This window comes from Brassica rapa, chromosome A08, assembly GCF_000309985.2.
Source record: "Brassica rapa cultivar Chiifu-401-42 chromosome A08, CAAS_Brap_v3.01, whole genome shotgun sequence".
In the NCBI taxonomy this organism is placed as follows: domain Eukaryota; kingdom Viridiplantae; phylum Streptophyta; class Magnoliopsida; order Brassicales; family Brassicaceae; genus Brassica; species Brassica rapa.
In genome coordinates this window covers 9,528,799-9,542,016 of record NC_024802.2, presented here as the reverse complement: position 1 = coordinate 9,542,016, position 13,218 = coordinate 9,528,799, and the positions used below count along the sequence as shown (strand labels likewise).

General features: G+C 39.8%; 3 protein-coding genes across 3 annotated transcripts; 1 reads left to right on the top strand and 2 right to left on the bottom strand.

The window, feature by feature from the left end:
• Positions 1-297: 297 nt before the first annotated feature.
• Positions 298-5,344, bottom strand: LOC103833475. The gene has a single exon (XM_033277580.1). It carries the CDS (start codon positions 3,694-3,696, stop codon positions 3,376-3,378), a length of 321 nt encoding a protein of 106 aa, XP_033133471.1. The 5' UTR covers positions 3,697-5,344; the 3' UTR covers positions 298-3,375.
• On the top strand, positions 2,387-3,010 carry LOC103833496. The gene is made up of 3 exons (XM_033278049.1): positions 2,387-2,515; positions 2,568-2,581; positions 2,662-3,010. Exons 1-3 carry the CDS (start codon positions 2,387-2,389, stop codon positions 3,008-3,010), a joined length of 492 nt encoding a protein of 163 aa, XP_033133940.1.
• A 139-nt stretch (positions 5,345-5,483) lies between the features above and the next one.
• LOC103833495 lies at positions 5,484-9,017 on the bottom strand. The gene has a single exon (XM_033278048.1). The coding sequence runs from the start codon at positions 9,015-9,017 to the stop codon at positions 5,484-5,486; it is 3,534 nt and encodes a 1,177-aa protein (XP_033133939.1).
• Positions 9,018-13,218: the final 4,201 nt, after the last annotated feature.

The following is a 13,218-nucleotide window of genomic DNA, read 5'->3' as shown; positions in this document are numbered from 1 at the left end:
TTTGTTAAAATATATTAAATCAACTTGTATAAAATTACGAAAAATATTTTTGATACAAAATTGTATAATTTTCAAAAAGTAAAACTAAATATTATATCTATAATGTGTAGATATATATAAAGGAAAATAATGATATTATGATTAAATATTTATAGTTAAAACAAATACTTGTAGAAATTAAAAAAAAACAGTAATAAAATTGTATATTGTAAAAAATTAAATTAAATAATATTTTAAAATTTGTAAAATATTGTTATCTTTTACTATTATATTGTTTAGTATCATATTTGAATTGATTTACTTTAATGATGATGTATGAATTATTACTATATTCTAAAAAATTTACCAAAGATATAAATCATCATTAAATATGATCGTTCATGTCACATTTAATCATAAGTCATGTCATCATTTCTATTATATCATGTCACATTGTTAGTGAATATGATTGTACATAGGACGTATTTTGCAAATAATGTCTACTAGGTGTTTTTCCTGCACTGTGCAGTGATAAATTTATATTACAATACTTCAATTTTTTTTAGTTTGGTACATATATTAACATTGTGGATAATTTTCTGGTGGATATATATGTTGGTGGACAAGAGTCACGTAAATGTGTTTTTATAAACAAGTTTGTGGTGGGTATATATGTATGTTGTTGGAGGGATGCAACAATATGAATATACTTCTTTCTCGGCAAACTCTCCAGAAATTTCTTTACGAGCTTCAGTTCTTCCACGATTTCCCCAAGAGAAGCAGATTTTGTTGAGATTTCGGATAGCTTTCCGACAAAGGTAACAATTATATCAGCTCCCTTCATCTTTAATCTATCGAATTCTGCCATAAATTTTTGCAATCGTGCTTCTCTAACTCTCTCTCTCACTCTGCTCCAACGTGCCGAGCTTTAATTGCATTACAGACTACTTTAGCTGTATCAAGGTCACCCACCTGCAAAGTTAACGCCTCAGGTATGGATTGGAACAATAAAGCAATAGCCATGTTATTCTCCTCCTCGTGTTTGCTTCCGGGATCGATAGTCTCCCAGACTTTGTTGACTTTGAGGGAGATCTTCATTCGCATGAACCACACGGTGTAGTTTGAGGAATTCAGCATCGGGAATTTTGTAGAGAATGGTCTAGCCTCCTTGGAGGTTATCTCGATTTCATCTTTAACGACCGCCATTGTTCTTCTTCAGTAAGAACTCTTGATCGTAGTTTCATAGTTTGCTCTGATACCAAATATAGAATTTGAGACTGAGATATAAAGAACACTTTTCTTTATTGCCTTAGAAAAATAACTCAAAAACTAAAGCTCTCAATCACACACTCTCAATTCATGTCATGCAAAACCTTTGCATCTCCATACATAGGAAAGTAAACATCCTAAACTCACAACACAATTGACATTTAGAGAACTCCTAGATATCTAAACTTTCCTTTTCCATAACTCATTAGAAATAGAATAACTTGAGCCTCAAATTATCTTCAATCTTAGTCCAACATCCTTCATCCATGTATCCACTTCCGATCTCTTGGTCATTCTCGGAAACAAGATCATCTCTCATAGTGGTTCTACCTTTTAAATTTTAAACTTAATGTTAACAAGATAGTGATATTGGTCGAGTGGTTCCATCCTCTGTGTAATGAAGTCTCGTAGAATGGGTTCGCTTCCTTGTTGTGACTAATGGAATATATATTTTTACTTAAAACGACATTGTTTTATGTAATTATATAAAACGACGATGTTTTGAGCTATAACTCCACCTAGAATTAACGGTTGACTAACGTCGGATTAGTCAAAATAGGTTTAGTGCTACGGTTAAAAGTTTGGGTCTGAAATTCAAATTAATTTTTTATTTAGATTTGAAAAAATAAAATTATTTTCCCTGCTGCCAACACCTTGGTATCTCACTCACTCTCACTCTTTTGATTTAATGAATAAAGAAGAAGAAAAGAAAGGCTCGAGCGTTGTTATAAGGATAGTGGAGAATCTAAGGATTGTCACACGTTCTTCAAGATGGTATCTATAACATCGTGGGTCAGAAGAAATTTGATAGGGACAGAGAACTTCTGGACGCTGCAACCATCGAGTCGGGGCAGTTGGATTTGGAAATCTTTGTGTAAGTTGAGGGATGAAGCGAGACCTTTTATTCATTGTCAGATTGGTTCGGGGATTACAGCAAGCTTCTGGTTAGATAATTGGACCTCCCTTGGCCCCCTTATTGAGTTGGTTGGCGAGAGAGGACCAGCTGTGACTGGTATCAGTTTAAATGCTGTGGTGGCAGATGCTTTAACGAGTGAGGGGGTGGTGCTTTGAGAGGAGTAGAAGTAGGAATGCAATCATTACTTTCCTGAAGGAGAACCTGCCTGAGTCATCACCAATTATGGCCTCAGAAGTTGATGATCAATACGAATGGAGGATTAATGGTCAGAATGGGTCAGGGATTTTCTCTACTAGTGAGACGTGGAGAGCCCTATTTCCCTGCACGTTGGAGGTGTACTGGCACGATGTGGTATGGTTTTAGGGTAGGATTCTTAAGCATGCTTTCTTATCTTGGGTGGCAGCAAGAGATAGGATGGTAACGAGAGACAGACTTCTACGATGGGGATTGATAGTACCACCATCTTGTGTGCTGTGCGTGGGTCATAATGAGTGCAGGCAGCACTTATTTTTTGACTGCGAGTTCAGTGAGAGAGTATGGTCGTTTTTCACAACGAGACTCCACCTTAGCTCACCTCGGGTGTTTGAGGATAGGTTGAGATGGCTGAAGGTTCCGACAAGAGACATGAATGTGAAGTTGATTGTGAGGTTGATATATCAAGCTTGCGTGTATTTGATTTGGAAAGAGAGAAACTCCAGAGTACATACTGATACAGCGAGGCCTCCTGAAGCTATCATTTCAGAGATTAAGCAAACGATTCGGTTGAGGTTGGATCCTTTAGCTCGTGCACAAGTTCTGGGAATAGGAGAGAGTTCAGTTCTTGCGGTTTGGCTCTCGATTTTTTAAATGCCTTAGGAGTTTTTCTATGCTTTGGTTTGGGAATTTGTTAGTGGGGGAAATCTTGTTTAGGTTCTGTATAGTTACCGTAGTGGTATTGATTTGTAACCCAAAGTTATATAAATAAATAAAAGAAGTTTTATTAAAAAAAAAAAAAAAAAAAGATGGTATCTATAAAGTGCATGAACAGGAGATAATAGTGAGATATTGAACTAGGTTTCACTGTTATAAAGATGGCTTGTGTTCTTGCAAAGATTACTGGCAATAGTTGTTTGAGTGTACTGATTTACATTTTTTATTGTATTATACATTAGCCAACACTAAAAGAGAAGAAAGTACTGAGAGAACAAGATGTGTAACACAACTACTTGGTGTTAGAACTTAGATCTTCCGAACATCTTGGACTTGGCCGGCAACATGTCACCTGACCTCCTACGTAGCATCTGTTTCATGCCGTCAGCGACCAGTTCTGCCGGGTTAGCTTTAAACTTGCCACAAAACAACACGTGAGCATTAAGAGCTTCCTCCATCGTTGTCTGCTTCAGATCTCGGCTGACTTCGTCGCTAACCACCTTGGAGCAAAGTCCACAAAGCCATTTTCCGGCGAAGTTAGCTTTGACTTCACTAATGTAGTGTTGCGTACAATCTTCCGTTAATCCGCAACACTCGCACATCACCGGTTCAACGTCCATCATAAACCAATCTTTTGGTCAAAACTGCTGTTTTAACTTATATTAGAACGATAGTGTTTAACTGTTTTTTTTTTGAGTATATGATTCTTTAATCTGAGGATAGATTGACGATGGACTGCTTTTGTTGATATGTGAATATTGAACAACAAAGCAATTTGTCTGTTATATACACGTGACAGTATACATGTTTGCATGGTGGGGTTTATATGTTGGCTCTAGACTTGGTAACATTAATATTATATTCTAGAAAAGTTTAGAACAAATGCTTTGTTGCACCTTTGAATTACATCATCCTGAAAATGAAACATTATTATCTTTAATTACTTTATTTCTAATAGCTTAATTTCAAAAAAAAAAGCACCCTCATTGTTCCTCCACCTCAAGGTTAATTTATAAAGTGGACCAAAGAACTTGTAGGTTATGACATTTGGTATGTATGTTTTGGGTGTTTTATTCCACGTAGAAGTAAATAATTATTGCAGGATACCAATGTTTCGCGCAAATAAATGATGATTTGATAGAAATACGATTAGGGTGGGCAAATAGTTGTAAGAGTTGGCTCCATGTTCGAAGGGACATGAGATTTTGATTTGTGGAAATGGAGACAAATGTGGTCGGAGTCAGGGCTCCACTCTTCAATTATTTGTTGCTCATATCAACTAATAGTCAAAACATACAATTAAAGTTAGGTATTCCTACTTGGTGGATTTTGGTCTAGTGCTGATGAAGTTCTAATAAGTTCCACTAATGTGGTTGTGTTGTTCTAAACCATTCTATATAGTTTGGGTCCCACTTGGTAAGAGTGTGCAGTGCATTGGCGACCTGACAAAGCCGAATCAATACCTTGGGAAGATGTACGACTGTCACCTTTTAACATGTATTATTAACTGGTTAATTTGTAGCCTGCTGTAGGTTGAGCCAAGGATCCGAGGTTCTAAGTAGTTAGACCAGCTTACTGTTTGTAATTGCAAGAAGTTCTGAGCCGAATCCTATAATCTGCTTAAGTTAAGGACAAGAGCCGGTTGCTATTTCTTCTCCTCACAGCTGTTGAGACTCGGATCTGACACTTGCACCCTTAGGGCAAAAAAGCTTCACCAGTAGAGGTAGTAGATCCGGGTTAATCACCATTCTGATGATTACATATTACATATTTTAGTTTTGTTTTGGCACAAATCTGTCGGTATCTGTTTAATATGGGAATTTTAAGGTCGGATAAGCTTTGATTAAAAGAAAAAGTAGGTGTTAGTTAATTTCCGTTGCCATTTTTGCTTTCTCTTCCAGATTTCAAGCATAAATATACATGTTTGTCTATTACGTACATTCCACATCATATATTTATATTTACTAGATGTTTCGTCCGCGCTACGCGCGGAAAAATGCTTGAGTCTTGATAACTTTGAGATTGGAAATCTTGTATTAACAAAAGTCTGCGAGTAATCTCATTTAAATTCTTACTTAAAAAACAATAGAAGAGCTGGAATGTATTAAAGTATAGATAGAATGGTGAACATCCGATAAAGAAGTTGTGTAGAGGTGATGGGATCTCTTTGAATGAGAGCCTGAAATCATTTAGAGGTCAATCAGTGAGCATATCTTGATAATGTACATCAACTTATATATTTCATAGTGTTAGTTGACATACCCTGAAGTAGTGATATAGCAATCATGAAGGTGAAGTTTAGCTTTTAGCCGTTTAAGGTGATCGCTAGAACATTGAGTAAGATAAACATGTGAATAATTAGATAAGTAATAACTGAAAACGTATGGAATTAGGTTTTAGATTTGGAATTTTACTTACTTTCATGGGTGCGGAGACGATTGAAGATCTCCTTGTATACTATGTTCTTCACCTTTTGTGGATGATGGTCTTCGGCTTTAATGATTGTTAGTCCTGATTTGCTTGTTACACGTGAGAGGGCCACATATAGTTGCCCATGCGCGAAGACTGGTTTAGGCAGATATAAAAGAACCTCCTTTAAGCTTTGTCCTTGACTTTTGTTGATTGTCATTGCGTAACACAATCTGATAGGGAATTGCCTACGACGTAAGGTGAATGGTAGCTTTGTGTCATCATGCAGGAGAACAATCCTTGGGATCAAAACTTCTTGTCCAGCGTGTGAGCCAGTTATTATGTCTGCCATAAGCACTCGTTCGCCTACGTAGTTTAGAATCATACGGGTACCATTGCATAATCCTTTTGTTTGGTTTATGTTTCGCAGAAGCATAACTGGGGCCCCGACTTTAAGAGTGAGCTTGTGAGAAGGCAATCCTGAGAACTCCAAAGCATTGAGATACTCAATCGCGTAAAGAGCATCATTTTGATCAGATTGAGTATCGGAAATTTCAAAGCTATCGCAGCTGTAGTAATCTCTCGAATCTCCGTCTGGGTTGGAGATTGTGTACGCATTGATTTCATCAACTGTCTCATTTCGGGGAGTGAGGATAGCTCTATCAGTGTAGGAGCTCGTAGAGATATTTAATTTGTTGATGTCTCCATATGCAGCACTCACAACTTGTTTTAAAGGATCATCCGTAGTCTGGTGAACCAATGAGTCGTCAACAGTTATCATTTGCTCATGGTAACCATCATCCTCATCTTCTTCTGATGATTGTGATTGACCTTCTCCGACCTTGAGAAGCCACTCTGAGAACTCTTTTTCGTCCTGATTGACTCGCATGTTTACTTTTAAAGTAAACTTGATGCAGCTATCCCACAGATAGGAATGACTTATTGAAGCTAAGACAGTATCAGCTCTACTACCTTGAGGAATTACTGGTAAAATCTGTCTAAAATCACCACCCAACAAAATTGTCTTTCCACCAAAAGTCATTTCCTTTGCGGGAGGATTTTTCCTCGACATTATATCCTTCAAAGTCTTATCTAGTGCTTCAAAAGCATGCTTATGAGTCATAGGCGCCTTATCCCAAATTATGAGGTCCGTTTTCTCAATTAACTCAGCCAGCATTGTTCCTGGTTTGATGTTGCATAACTTATCTTCAGAAAGCTTCAAAGGAATATTGAAGCGGGAATGAGCTGTTCTTCCGTTAGGTAAGAGCAATGCGGCTATCCCTGAAGAAGCAACCGGTAGGACGATTTGTTTTTTTGAACGAAGTCTGGATATAATGGTTTGGTATAGGAATGTTTTTCCCGTACCACCTGCGCCATTAACAAAGAATAGCTTTCCAGACTTTTTATCAACGGAGTCTAAAACTGAATCATAAATCGCACGTTGATCAGCATTAAGAAGGGTAAACTGTGTGTCATGTCTTAATGTTTCCTCTGCGACATCATAATCCAATTCTTGGGTCCACAAACTGTTACCCAATTTCTTTAGCAAAACAGGTTTGATCTTAGGCATATCTTTAATATCACTTATTGAGCGGTCATGCTTCCGCAGCAACTTTTCCACTTCAATTAAAGTGTATTGCTCAAGGGTCTCATCGTCCAGTTCTAGATTTGAGTGACCCAAGAGTCTTTGCCTCTTGCGAAGTATGTCATCACTCATTGATTTCCAGGAGTGTTCCCATAATTTCCTAGGGCTTGCAACAAAGCAGTGGTTCAGGAATGTAACAAACATATCCCGAAGTTGAAATGGCGTAGCCGATCTAGCAGGCTCTGACATACTCTCGATCCATTCAACATCATTGTCCAGATATCCTCGTGCGTAGCAAACCGATTTGAAATCTGGGTATTTAACATCGTTAAACGTTTTGAGCTCGTCATAACTTCGAGGACCCTTAATCTTATTTATGAGAATCCTTAGGTAGTAACGATCGCCTGACGATGGGTGGACAGCTACGATTCTCCCAATTGCTTTTCCTTTCTTACGTTCAGTCCAGACTTTGCTACTGTTGTTCCACACGAAATATTGCGGAATTTGCACATAAGTTAATGTCCGTGCAAATGCTGATCTTCTGCATAGGACCATCCATTCAGTGAACATCGTCTTCTCGATACCTGGCTTGCGGACTACACGCCCGAGGTTATCAGTTTCCTTAACAGTGATGTTATGTTCACCTTCTAAGTGGATGATAAGCTTCTCAACTGATGGCTTCCTTTTGTGTATGTGGAATGCAAACGTCCGCCACATACCTTCACAAGCGGATAAGTATCGTGCATCGATGAATTCTTGGATCTCATTCCGTTGCTTGATAACTCTTTCCTTTGGTTCACCAGAGGCCCCTGTGGATAAAGCTCCCGTATTTCCCTGTTCAATAACTGCAGAAGCTCTGTCAACACCCTTGGTTATGTACTTGAATAAGTACTTCACGGCACTTGTCCGATTACACCATTCAACATTAATATGTGCTTTGTACTTCTTCAAGAGGTTAATGTTATGAGGTACAACAAAATTGTTGTTTACGATTGTTCCATCTTTTAATGCAGATGCATTTTCGTTCTGGCGCCGACGATACAATACATACCCTGATTTGTCAATCAAAGTATTGTTATTATACGCCCGAGGAAACTTTTTCGTGCACACATTATTCTCCATACATGGTGACTTTGGATTAATAAGACCACATGGACCATGAATCATGTGTTTTGTTACTAAATTGTAACCTTCTGGGTCTTCTTCCTTGTTGGGAAGCTCAGCTGAGATAATCTCATCTACTTCCTCTGCACTTGGTGTTCTGGAAGAGTTTCCAAACCACAATAGTATATGTGCATGAGGGAGTCCTCTTTTCTGAAACTCTATCCTGTGTAGAGCAGCTGTGTATGGCTTGAAGTAAGTACCTTTTTTGAAATCCTTGAGTAGCTGGTCCAACTTCATCTTAAAGACCCGACATTCGATGTCTGGTCTATCGTTGGGAGATTCTCCACCGTATTTCGCAAGATGCTCTTTAATCTCTTTCCAGTTCGGATTGGCCGTCATCGTAATAAACAAATCTGGATTCCCATATTCTCTGCAAATAGCCATTGCATCATGGTATTTCTCAACTAAGTATCTGGGTCCCCCGGTGAAACTTGGTGGCAGTATGAACCTCTGACCAATAATTTTAGCATCTGTATCACCCTTGCAAACAGCGTCGAGTACATTATTGTAAAGCTCAGCTCTCAGAATATCTTGATTATTCCTTGCCCACCTTAGTCGATCTTCCTCAATTGCTGTATAAATATCAACAATATACTGATGGAGTAGACGACCGCCCTTAATCAATGTCAGCCCTTGCTTAAGACGGGTCTGTATTTGAGCAGCATAGAACTGGCGGATGGTCAGGAATTGCCTTGTTCTTGAAGTGCCTGTCTCAAGATGTAATGGGATCTCGGGGTGGAAACCATACTCACCATATGGAAACAAAAGAGGATATTGTAGGCTCATATATAGAGGGTGATCATCACGTATCTGCTGCAAAGTGTCAGATTGGAATTGGAGCACTATATCTCGTACTCCGATTGTTGATGTTAGGAGTTTTCAAGGCTCCTAAGACAAATGTTGTAGTATAGAAGATTGTCGAACCAGTTCTGAGAGATATCAAAGCACCGAGAATGCAAGTAATCACTTAATCTAAGTGCAACCAATGATTTAGATGGGTTTTTAAACTATGACTAATTAAAAGGAATAACTAAATGATACTTTCTTAACTATTGGAAAAGAGAACTCATGGATATAGGGATTAGACCTCGGGTGATCAAGTTTCGAACTAAAGATGGCAAACGATCAATCAATCTATTAACCTTAAGCTTAGACGCAATCCTAAACAAACTCTATGTCTAGATGAATGTTCATTTACTAAACACAATTCAAACATCAAATGTCTTTGGTTGAATATATGAAAGCAATCATTACTAACAAGTCTATTAGCTATCTTAGCATCTCTAACAACAAATGTCTTTGGCAGAGCATGCTAAAAGCCTAGGAGAGTTGTCTCGGGCATTTCATCGAACACCTTTCGGGTGAGAAATGCCTAAGGATCAACAATTGAGTGGCCAACTCAGAAGATGCTTTATGTTCACTCTACCAGCAAGGAAATATGAATGATCTACACTAAAACATCCTAGTTCTAACCTAATCACCCTTAATCTCCCTAACCCATGAATTCAAAAGGTGATTACTCACTAATCTCCATGATCCCTCTTAAACCCATGTTGGATTTCAGATTAATCATGTAGAGAAATACAGGAAATAAAAGGAACACAGAATTTCAATAACAAAATTGATCAATTGATTCAAAGAGATCACTTTCCAAAGGTTTTTGGTGGTTTTCTAAGAACAAAGATAATCCCCTTCTTGGTGGCTTACAGAGTATTAAAACATAGGTTTTCAGAATAAAAAGCGTGCATAATAAAATGACAAAAAGGCCCTTGAGAAAACATGAATTCGAGCATATAGGCGACGCGCAGCGACCTCGGCAAGTCGCTCCAGCACGTCGCTCTGGGCTTCGGGAGCGACCTCAGGGTGTCGCTGCGAGAGGTCGCTCCGGCTTCAGTTTTGAGCTCTGTTTCGTCAGAAGAGCGAGCGACTTCAGGACGTCGCTCCAACGTGGTCGCTCCGAGAGGTAAGGCACAGCGACTTCAGGACGTCGCTCCGGTTAGGTCGCTCCAAGAGGTAAGGCACAGCGACTTCATCGTGTCGCTGCGGTTAGGTCGCTCCGGTGGGTTGCTCGTCCGCTGATCACTTTAAACACTTCTTTTGAGCTCCAAATGCACCCAAACGTCTCCAAGAACTCCAAGTGATACTCCAATACCTGATAAGGACTCATGTATGCAAAATGCAACCTAAACATGACTAAATCCTAATCTATATGATCAAAATGCATATGGATGGATGGATAAAACAATGGAAATATGCATGATATCAACTCCCCCAAACTTGTTCTTTGCTTGTCCACAAGTGAACTTTCTAGAACTCATAGGGAGAGAGATTTGAAGGTGGGAGCTCATAGCCAAAAGAAACACCACTAGCAAATATAATTAGCACACTCTCTTATTACACTCTAGCTTCTCTAGGCCTATCTCAACTCCTTTTGTCCCTACACTCATCATCAAGCATCCACACATTCAAATCAACCAACTCTCACATTCATTAAGCACAAAACATCAGGTGAATTCTTGCAAATGGTCCGTTGGTCCAAGTCATTTGGTTGGGTAAGGGAAGGCTTTTATTCAAGTGATTCAAGAGGTTCAAAACATATGATCTTTAAGGTGGTTTACTCTCAAAACAAGTAGCCTTGACATTGCACATAATATATCTAAGAAAGGGACCAACTCATGCATACAATGCTCAATCTCCATTGTTCTACCCTTTTCCCAAACATACAATTACACGATCATTCCCAAATGTCAAACCCAACTCACATCTCTCACCAAAAGATCCTAAGAACTTTAACTCTTTCTTTTTGAAATCTACAAGGGATTTTTCTACAACCTCAAAACATTTCTTAGCTCCTAACAACTTTGCTAGCCCCCTTTTCTTTCTTTTCTTTTTTTTTTTCGATTTCTTTTTTTTTTTTTATATATTTTTTTTTTAGGTTGGGGGCCAAGACTTTTCAAAACTAGAGCTAGAGGTTCTCTACTTATCCCAGAAAATCAATTCACTTAAGCACACAGAGTCTATCCTTTTTATTTTTCATTTCTCCCAAATCATGATCACAACACTCACCCTCCCACCTATAGCTAGACAAAAGAGTGTCCAATCTAGCAAAAATGAAGATCAAGCATTGTCGTTCCCGATACTCTCAACATTATGCGCATGTAAGACTTTCCGAAGAAGGCCTCACTCATCAAACAATGAAAGCTTAAAAAGAAGGAAAGGTTTTGGGAGTGGTCTACCACTAGAGTTTGTCAAAAAGATTGGCATAAAAGATGTGACAACTCCAGTGTGTATAGCCATGACTCAGTACACAAGGGACCCTAAGCAAGAAGCATTAAGTTCATTCATTTCTAATAAGGTTGTAGTTGGCTTCAAAGACTGAGTTTCAGCAATCAACAAGTTTCAAGAAGAGTTTTCAAGGCTCGAAACATACAAGTCTTTTCGAGAGGTGCATGGCTACTCAATGGTGCAACGTAGTGTTCTTTACAAGGCATTTAAAATCATTGCTCCCAATGCAAGTGAATGCAACCTATATGCTCTAGACTCTCCTAATGGTGCAAATGATGCAAACTAAATGAAAAATCTTTTTTTTTTTTTTTTTAATGCAAATAGGTGTGGCAATGCATGACTCAAATGAAACACAATCAAAGCAAACATGATCAAATGCTTGGTACCTCCCCCAAACTTGAGTTACACAGTCTCTGTGTTGTCAAAGAAAGAAGGAGATACCGAGAAGAAAACTAATATGCAAAAAAAAAAAAAAATGGTATATACAAGGGAGAGAAAGAAGTACCTCCTATGGATAATAGGTGGGGGCAGATGCCCCAGCATCGTCGTCGTCAGGAGGGAAGGTGGTGTAATAACCACCGGATGCTGAACCGGAGCCTCCATACCATGGCTGGCTCTCAACCTCGTCAATCTCGTGCTCACTGTCAGAAGAAGCGAGGGATGGGGATTTGTTGCCGGAAGTGGAAGGCTGAGTGGGTGGGTTCCTCCACTTACGCTGAAGCTGCGCAGCAGTGAGGGGGAAGCCAAGAGCATCAGGCGGGGGTGGGGGCTGGGGGTTTGAGGTGTTCGCGAAAGCGAAATCGGCTGAGCTACATCCAGCTATTCCTCCCCTAGTTAAGACATCAGCTACTTTCTTCATGAACTTGGCTGAAGTCTTTGCCTGCTTCTTCACAGTCTTGCTGAGCGCCTTGCACTTATCCTTCAGCTTTGCTATCGTTCTGTCCTGAGCTTTGTTCCACCTCTGGAGACGACCAATGTGGTCATGAGCATCACGGAGAGCTCCAGGGGGAAGGACTCCGTCATGGGGCTTGAAGTAGTAGCGCGGAGGTCCATAGATATGCTCAGACGTGTCTGCAACAGGCGGGTCAGGTTGCGTAGGGACACTCCTTCTCCTTGATGAAGCTGCTTGAATTGGATCGAGAGGCCCGTGTTCTCCGAGAAAGTACTCCTGGGGAATGTTGAAGCTGACAGCTCCTGGTATCTCTAAACTCGTCAGGTTCCGGTTTGGAAGAACCACCTCGACTGGCTTGCCCTGCAAGTAGTAGTGGTAGACGTAGTCCTTCCCATACATCCCACTGAAATAGGTGGCAATCCTCAAGTAGGTGCCATCAATGAACCTAGGCCCCGCTGCGTCCTTTCCCAAGGGAACATTCAGAAATTGGAGCAGTGGTGTGATCATTCCGCCTATCCCCATCTTTGGGCGCGAATCAGTGGTGTACCACGCCCAGTCTCTGTAGTGTTCGAGACGGCCCACAAAGAAACTGACCATCCCAAAGGTAGCATAGATATCAGTGCTGGGAAGGGGTAACACTCCAGGTTGAGCGTAAGGACGGATAGCCGGACAGAGCAGTCGCATGTCTTCCTCAGTAACATTACCAGCTTGCTTCCGTGGGTAGAAAGCATGGACTAGCAATCTGTGGAGGTAGCGTACAGACGGGTGTCGGATGTGTGAGTTCTTGTCAGCCCCGGTAGAGTGCCTGTT

Coding starts and splice junctions, on each gene's coding strand:
- LOC103833496 (XM_033278049.1), top strand. CDS start 2,387: ATGGCCTCAGAAGTTGATGATCAATACGAATGGAGGATTAATGGTCAG.
- LOC103833475 (XM_033277580.1), bottom strand. CDS start 3,696: ATGATGGACGTTGAACCGGTGATGTGCGAGTGTTGCGGATTAACGGAA.
- LOC103833495 (XM_033278048.1), bottom strand. CDS start 9,017: ATGAGCCTACAATATCCTCTTTTGTTTCCATATGGTGAGTATGGTTTC.